Source organism: Psittacula echo (assembly GCF_963264785.1).
Source record: "Psittacula echo genome assembly, chromosome: 8".
NCBI classification, from domain to species: domain Eukaryota; kingdom Metazoa; phylum Chordata; class Aves; order Psittaciformes; family Psittacidae; genus Psittacula; species Psittacula echo.
This window is the reverse complement of record NC_137744.1, coordinates 9,667,263-9,676,222: the sequence shown is the minus strand read 5'-3', so window position 1 is coordinate 9,676,222 and position 8,960 is coordinate 9,667,263. Positions and strand designations below refer to the sequence as shown.

General features: G+C 47.8%; 1 protein-coding gene across 1 annotated transcript; it reads left to right on the top strand.

The window, feature by feature from the left end:
* Positions 1 to 1,963: 1,963 nt before the first annotated feature.
* Positions 1,964 to 8,338, top strand: LOC308224785 (adrenodoxin-like; the record flags this gene model as incomplete). Its single annotated transcript, XM_080624995.1, has 4 exons — positions 1,964 to 2,142; positions 6,940 to 7,064; positions 7,834 to 7,963; positions 8,218 to 8,338. The coding sequence occupies 4 exons, from the start codon at positions 1,964 to 1,966 to the stop codon at positions 8,336 to 8,338; spliced, it is 555 nt and encodes a 184-aa protein (XP_080481121.1).
* Positions 8,339 to 8,960: the final 622 nt, after the last annotated feature.

Sequence of the window (8,960 nt, the reverse complement as noted above, 5' to 3'; positions counted from 1 at the left end):
CTCATATGCACCCATGCCTGCTGTGTAGCATCCCTGACTCAGCATTGCACCCCTGCCCTGCTGCTCCCAGGAGTGTACCATGGGTGCCTCTCAGCAGAGAGCAGCTCTCACTGGCTTAGGACTTGGGGGCAGCACTCATTCTGGATTACAATCCTACTGATACTTGGTGGTTTGTCCTGTGCTTGCAGAGTTTGTGATCTGAACAAAACCTGAGGGGCAAATCCTGCAGCAGAAAAACATGTTTGTGGGATGAGCAGGGGAAGGCATGAGGATGCCGCAAGGCTGCGATTGCTGCCCAGCCTATCATCGCATATTGAGCTGGGAAGTGTCTCCTTGCTCCTTTTGTTGAATATGGGTGTCTTTGGTCAGTGATGCACTGCAGGTATGATTCCAAGTTATCTCGGATCACATCCCTCTGTAACAGAGGGTCTGCATGTTCCTTTTGCAAATGTCCTGTCATGGGAGCAGTAATGCCCAGCCTGCACTTGGAAAATACGAGTGAGTCAATATGAAATATTTGTCTGTGCTGCTTTATCGGGTGCAGAGTGAACAGAGGGAAGCAGACGGGTGGCTTTAGGAACTGGATTTCCCCCTAAGAGTTTTCTTTTCCCTTTTTTAATCCTTTATGCATTGCCTATGAGTTTCTCTCTGTTGAAGCTATCTCAGCTATGTGTTGGAATGCTTGGACACTTGCCTTTCAACTTTATTGGACTGAAGAATAGCATTCTCTTCCCCACTCATGGAAAACACTTGCACTCCTTAATGCCTTTGCTTTTCTCAGAAAGCTTTGGCATCCCTTTCCAATGTGAAAGCTTTGGGTGGAAAACTTTCATTTTGGGGTGAAAAGCCAAAATTTTCCAATTATTTTAAACAATAAATCCCCTCTCTGTGTGTGTGTGTGTGTGTAGGGCAACATTTTCCAGCCAGTTCTCATTCTTTTGCTGTAGTTTCTTCCCCCTTTATGGATTGATTTTGAGAGTCCAGTTTCAAAGCTTTTTACTTATACCGGCTACTAATAGGTTATTGCATTAACTTGGTTAAAGCAAACATCCTAGTAAACGGTGAGCTGTTAAACTGGTATTAGGGTATTCGGGCTGCTGAGATGAGAGCTTGTTTCAAACTCCACAAAGCCCAGGAACTGAAGCTCTCTGCTGTTGTATTTTGGTCCTCGGGGCAACCTGATCTACTGTGGCGAGGAGGGTAGACCAAACTAGTGACAGTGTTTCTGGGAGTAAATTGGCGAGTGCTCTGCAGAAGTCTCACCAGCATGGAGCATGAGTGCGAAATGAGATTCATCTGTGCCTTTACAGCACTTTTCAGCAGAGAATTTAGCAAATGAGCGAAGTGTGGCTGCTTCTCATCACCGTCCTGCAAAGGAAGGGAACATTCATGTTTTAGAGCTGGGAGCCTGCAGCGCTGGGGAAGGCAACAATGTGGATGAACAGCATCTATGTCAAGAGCAGAATCTGTAAGTCTCACTCTCACCCTGTTGCTGTAGTACTGGCATCTCCCTCTATTGCTGAGGCAGCAGCCATCATTGCTCCTGCCTGTCTGCTCTTCCAGCCCTCGGCTTTCAACCCCTTGGGGGTCAGACATTGCACTGACCACTGCTCCTGATGTTGGATTTAGGTCTAGTCCCTAAAAGGGAAGCCTGTAAGGCCAAGCAAGGAGAGCGTTGCATGGGGACTGGTCTGTGGGGATGGTGCTCATGTTACCATGCTTCACCCAATTCCCATGCCCTGATGGGCTGCACTGCTGCAAGATCCAAGCACAATCCTGATGTCCATGCTTCCCTCCTCCTTCCCCTCTCTCCTCCCTCCCTCCACCCCCAAGGAGGCTGTCCTAGTTGGTTCCCCCCCTTTTTCTTTCTCTCTCCTCCCTTGCCAGTGTACTTATAACTCTTACTCTAGCTGGCCTTGTAACAACGACAGCCTAGGAGACGTGGAGCAGGACCCCTAGTACTATGATAGCTCCAGGTGTCTCAGCACTCATGCGACCCTTGCTAAGTGGACTGAATGTGAGCAAGATTCGCTTTATTCCTCTCTGTGGGGTGACTGAGCAGCATCGCACATCACATAAGCAGGGCTCGGGAAGAGGCTTCAGCTCCACGCAGAAGCTCCAGGATGTCCCTGGGGATTCGAGGTGAGTAAAATGCTGAACCCTGGCTTACTGCATCTGGAAGGGCCTTTCCAGGAGGGACATGTGCTTACCTCTGCCTTGCTCCACAAAAGGAGGGAGAAGGCCGTGTGAAAGAAGCCCTGCAGGAGGTGGTGGATGAAGATGCTGATGGGAGGAAGGTGATGCAGGGAATTGGTCTATGAGAGGTGCTTTTCCCTGACTCTGGAGCTGTGGAGGCCACAGCTAGTGACCTGGATCCAGAGCATGAAGATGACAACATGGCACAAGTGTCTATTAAGCAGCCTTTGAGGGACTGAGACGATGTACAAGGTGTGTTGGGCAGCTGGGTCAGAAGCCCGATGTATTCCTGCTGTGGGGAAGCTGGGATGGCCGCTGGGTTGATTGCCTTGGGAATTGCAAATTCTGGGAGATAAACCCTGTGGTGGAAATTGGTCGGAAGCTTTTCAGAAACGCCTCTACATGCTAGGGTGGAGGACTCCCAGCTGGTCATCTGAAAGAACAGGCTGGTTAGGGGCTTGGTTGCCAGAGTCCCTTGGGAAGCAGTCCTGAAGGGAAAGGAGTCTAGGTAGGCTGGGCATTCCTCAACAAGGAAGGCTGAATGATGCAGGAGCAGCCGTCCCCCTGTGCTGGAAGGACAGGGCTGATGAGAGACTGTCTGGCACAGAATGCTTGTCTGTATTCCTACAGCGGGATCTACTGCAGACTCCCTGCCAGTGTTTCCTCTCTGTTCCTTAGGGATGATTTGGAAGGAGATCGCATTTCTCTGAGCAAATAAAAGGAATTTGTACATCTCCTAGATCAGTGCAGTCTGGGTCAGACTGTAATCCGCTCCACATGGAGAAAAAGGCTCCACCAACACCACAAAAAGTAAACCATTCTGCTATCTGACCTTAGAGGAAAGTTACGCTGATAACCCTGCTTGAAGGGATTTATGAACACTCGTTATCAGTGGGTTTTCTTTCTAATTGGTTCGTTCCTTCTGAAGTTATCTCTGGCCGTACTTGTAGGATCTCATTGTTTTATATGGCTTTGGAAATACAAATCCCTTGCTTTTAGGGAAAAACACCAAAAGGGAAAGGAACCACCTTCTTGGAACCCCTTCACCGCTTCCCTGTGTCACAGAAAGTTTGAGATTTAGTTATTTTTAATGGAATAATCAACTGGCAGATGCTGAACTTGTAGCGCTGAACTTGTCACATCTGGTAAGATCTTCCCAAAGCTCTGTCGCGTGTCCTCTGGCAGTAACGTCATTGTAGAACAGGGCAGTCTAAATGGCACAAAATGTCTATGTGGTTCTGGGTTGTTTTCAAAATCCTGGTTCTTCACCTTTTGTTTTCTTAACAAAATGTGAAATGGATTTTTTTTCATAGCTTCAACAACAATGACAAACAAATGCAAAAGTAAACAGAAAGTAAAAGCCACAGCTTTTCTTTCCAGGCCCTCCTGAAGCGTTGGGTACCCAAAGCAGATGGCCTCCAGAGGAGGCTTAAGCCTGGGACTGATTTGTGGGATATGAAGACAACTAGACCAGCACACAAGTGGTGCTGTGGGGGATGACTGAACTGAACAGTGAACACAGGGAGTAATCAGGCTGGGTTTACACCCCCAACAGAGGCATTTATACTAAGGACACAGACAAACAGCTTAGATTTCCTCTACAGCCAGCAAAGAGAGGGAAGCTGCTTACAGGTGCTTTCTGTGCTGTAGTCAGGAGTGGTTGCCATCACCTTCTCGAGATTAGGGATGAATTGCTGTACCCAGGCTTGTCCAGCATCAGGGAGCGGATCTGTGACAAGAGCATCTGTACTTCCTTGCATCTAACTGGGTGACCTGCCTGCTGCCTCTGTCTGCAGCTCAGGTGTCTCAGGGCTCATTTAACTGGCAGCAACAGTTCAAGCAGGGCTGGGTCCAGGAGGAACTGCAGGGATCTAAATTCCTGCATTTGTAGGAGACTGCTATGGGGTTCTCCTGGGACAGATGTGGGCTGAAGCTGCCTCAGATGACAGCACAGATGAAGCCTTTTGTCAATGAACACGTGTGTAGCATTGGGGATTGCTGGATCCAGCACTCTCTGCTTGCAGGCAGCCAGCTTGCATTATCCTCTTGAAGAATGCACTGAGTTACAGCTTTAAGTGAAGTCCTATGACTTTTGTGTAACAAGTTATTTCACCCATAACTGTAAAGCCAACAGTGCCAGGAAACCCGCCTATTTGCCATGAAAATGAACTAAGTGGGTCTAACCCATCAAAATATAGACGGGGTTGGGGTTTCTTTTTGTTTGACATTTGAGAACAAGTCTTTAAACTACTAGCTTACAGTGAAATGTCTGCAGGTGCCTCTGTGAAGGAGGCTGAAATGTCTTAAAGATGTTCTTTCGCTGTTTGCTTCGGGAGAAAAGGGGATCCTATGACTGAAGTGTGATCTTTCCACTCCGCACGTGGGAAACTCTCCCCTCTGCAGCATGGTCCTGGTGCAAACTTCACAGCTGTTTCCATAACCAGGGGGACCCTGTTCTGGACTCATGGCCCAGGCATTGTTTTCTGTTGGAGCTTTCTGAAAAACAGAAAGCCGGGCTCCTCAGATGAGGGTGCAGCGGCCCCTGCGTTCTGCTCCTGCTGCCTGAGTTGAGACCGAAACCAAAGGAGCAGAGAAGGCGCAAAACCTTTTCATCTCTCTTCTCCGCTTCCAAATTTTGACGGAATGTGGGGATTGACTTTCCAAAAAGGAGGGAATCGTTTGGGATTTTCTGCACCTGAAGTCTTGCTGGTGATGTCTGTGTGACAACGTTTTAAGGAACAGCACCCTTAATCGTTTTGAAATGTACAGCAACGATTTGTCGGCAGGTAAATGGGATTAGATCTAGATGGTGATTGTGATTTATGTGAAGCTGAGTGAATAAGACCTGCAAACTGGAAAGAGGAGAATTTCTTCCCCCTTTTCCATTCCAATTTTACAGGAATTCTTTCCTGTCTCCTATCCAGCTGGGTACATCCCCTGTACTCCACCCCTGCCTCCTGTGGGTTAAAGAAAGAGCAAAGGAAATCGTTTAAACTTGATCCTTATGTATTTCTGTACCTAATGTTAAAAGGAAATCAGCAGAGATTTCCAGATGCTTCGTTTTCATCTGCCACAGAGCAGAGAGGGATGAGCAGACACAATAAGTCCTTTCAGCTGCTGCTCTTGCTGTCACAGGGACAATTCCCATTTAACCAGTTCCTCCTCCCAGTCTGTGACTTTCCAAGAGGATGCCTGGCACTGAGGAGTGTAGGTGTTTTCTCAGCTGGTAGGTTTGCTGTAATGTGTGACTCTGGGGCTTTGATAGCTTGTAGTCAGTGTATACTGCAAATACATTGCAAGAAATCAGGAGATATTAGAAATCCTCAGAGCTCTGATACTTGCTGTTTGTTTCACTGGGCCCAGAGCTTCCAGGAGAAGTATTGCCAAGCTTTACACCAAACAGCTCTTTTATTGGAAGAAGCCGGATGCTGCTTCACTCAGTCTTGTGTAAGCGAGTTAAAACTAGGGGATCGTGAGCACGGCCAGATCTCACTGTGAAGTTCACTCTATTTTCAAGGCTGTGGTTCTTTCTTCCTATGCCAGAAACGACAGCAGCAAGGCCACGGGGCAGCACTGATGTTGCTGGTGCTTGGGAGTTTATCGAAGCAGTGGGAGATAGAGGTGGGTCTTTCCACGCATCTGGGAGAGTGCTGCGTAACAGAAGAGGGTGGACCCAGCTTCTACCACTGGAGATTGTCCTGGGCTTTGAGATGATGGGCACTTGGGCAGTGCCGCATTGAGAAGTACTGGGCAAAGCACCTACTGCCTCCAGGGTGCTGCCCTGTTTCAGCACAGCAGATGGGACCTCCAGCTTCTAAGTGACCATTTGGGTATGTGTGCTAAGAAAAAGCACTCTTTGCTGAAGTGCTCCCCCTGGCAAGTATAACACTGTCTCAGAGTATACTGTCTTGGTCACAAATCCCTGACACCACTGGTCAGGGCGGCAGCCTTCTACACACTAGTGGGGAAAGCCTGGTTTGCAGGAGGTGAAGTGGATGCTGTTTCCCTCTTTTTGTAGATCATATTTCTCCAAGTCAGCTCTCAGGAATGCTGGTGACCTTGCTCTGGGCTCTTTACAAGGTGTAATCTTGCAGGCTGTCAGAATAACTAGCAGTTTCTCCTAAGCAAGGATCACAGCAGATCAGAGGAGGTTACTCAGCACAGTCACTCTGTAAGCTGGAGCTGAGCATGTCTCATCACAACAAGGCACCCTGTGATTGAGTTCAGGGAAGGAGCAGGTGCTTCATGAAAGAACAAACAGCAAAAAAGCTACAGTCATCAAGTAATCCTCTTGGGAATAAAATGTGGATCAAAACAGCCCTTGCTGCATAATTAGTATCTGATCTTGAGCACTTTTCTTGTTCTTACTTCACTCCACCCTGTATTACCATCTCAGGCCCAGGATGTTCAAATGCTTTGCCTGCCTACAAACGCTCCCTCCACCAGCCAAACCAAGCACAGGCATTGGATGCAGACCATCTGCACTTGTTAATGTACAGCTCAACATTTATTCTGAGGGATGTTTGGTAAAGTGGGAAATATTTTGGTTCAGCTCAGGTTTGCCTGCCTTTGAGAACTGATCGTCTGAATCTGTTCTGAGATGCACAGTGTAATCCTCCTAGGAAGTGCTTGTACGCACGTTTCCTTCCAAGTATCGTGTCTCTAGTGCTCAGCCAGCAGACCTCAGCAGTGGGCATATAGCCAATGGTGGGCTCCTCTGAATCTTGTGAACTTGTCTTGTAGCTCTTCAGACCAGGTGACGGTGCATTTTATAAACCGGGATGGGGAGCGACTCACAGCCACAGCCAAAGAAGGGCAGAGTTTGCTGGAAGTGGTCGTCAATCAAAACTTGGCCATTGATGGATTTGGTAAGTGTTGCACAAGTGTATGTGCTCCTAGGATTGATGTGTCTGCTCTGACCAGTGGGTACCTGGGAACAGTGCAGCTGTACACGTATCACTGTGTTCTGGTGAGACAATGAAGCAAGGTTCTCTCCCAGCAGCTGCTCACTGAGCTGACAGTGTGATTTCCACACTGTCACCACTGGGATTCCAGCAGTGTCAATGCCTTTGGCTCATTCATAGAATCATAGAATAGTTTGGGTTGGAAAGGACCTGAAGATCACAGTTCCAACCCCCCTGCCATGGGCAGGGAAACCTCACACTAAACCATGTCACCCAAGGCTCTGTCCAACCTGGCCTTGAGCACTGCCAGGGATGGAGCATTCACAACCTCCCTGGGCAACCCATTCCAGTGCCTCACCACCCTCACAGTAAAGAATTTCTTCCTTAAATCCAATCTAAACTTCCTCTGTTTAAGTTTGAACCCGTTACCCCTTGTCCTGTCACTACAGTCCCTAAAGAATAGTCCATACCCAGCATCCCTATAGCCCTCCTTCAGATACTGGAAGGCTGCTATGAGGTCTCCATGCAGCCTTTTCTTCTCCAGGCTGAACAGCCCCAACAAGCAAGGAAAAGCAGGCTGAAATCTGCACCAATCCAAGGATTGCCTTTTCTGGCATCTCATTTGACATGCTCCAGATCTGTTACAGCACCTTTCCCCATGCCGTTTCTGAAGATCATCTCTCATCAGCTGGTTTTCTACTGATTTGCTGTCATTCCCTCGTTTCTCCACCAGGTGCTTGTGAAGGGACGTTAGCCTGCTCCACTTGTCACCTCATCTTCGAGAAGGACACCTACCAAAAGCTGGATGCCATCTCAGATGAAGAGCTGGACATGCTGGACTTGGCCTATGGGCTCACAGAGACGTAAGCCTCCCTGCTGATCGCAGTAGATTCCCAAGCCTCTGAGGCAGATTCTCAGCACCTGGCACCTCTTTCCAAGGGGACAGGACTTATTCTGTATTAGTGTTGTTCCTCTAGAACTGCTTTCTCTGGGGGCATAAGACCTTTAACAGGAACTTGAGTGAAAATCCAGCCTGGTCCAGACATCCCAATGTGGGTGGGGAGTTTCTTCCTTTCCTGTGGGAACAGATGAGCCTCACTTCATGTTTTCTTCTCAGATCTCGGCTTGGCTGCCAGGTGTGTGTTAAGAAATCGATGGACGGTCTGACAGTGCGGGTCCCCATGGATGTATCAGACATGAGGAGGCAGCTGGAGGTTGGAAAGCAAAGCAAGCAGTAACTGGAAACGACTCCTGCACAATGCACATCCTCATTTTAGGGGTGGCAGGGTACTTTGCTTTTGACTAACACTATTGCTTTCTGTGGCTGGCTTGCAGTAGACCATAGAGGTCTGATTCAGTGTAAATGCCCATTTGGCAAATCTCTCCTTTAAACAAAGCTTAATTCTAGGGCCTTTGGTACATGTTTTAAGTGTCCTGCTGAATGCACAGTGGTTCTACATTTCCCTGGGAGGGTGACAGTGAACATCTGTGCTGTATGTGAATCATCCTCTCCTTTGAAATTTAAGGAATTCTGCTATTCTAAGTAACTGCTGGGAAGTTTGCAAGGCTTGGCTCTTTAACTGTAGAGCAGAATTTTCCCAATTTGGGAAGCTTAAGAAGAGGTAGCTGTTCCGAATACAAGACAGGGTGCTGATTGCTTTGATACAGGCAAAAGGAACTTTGTTAGCAAGAGCATATTGATAACTATTTGAATGCTGGCATTCCCTGTAAGAGGGAACCACCTTCAATGAATTCGAGATGTTAAATGAATTATGTGCCATGATCTGCTACTTTCTCCTAATATTACATTTTTCCATTGCTGTACTACCACATACATCAAATAAAAATCTAATAATTGGA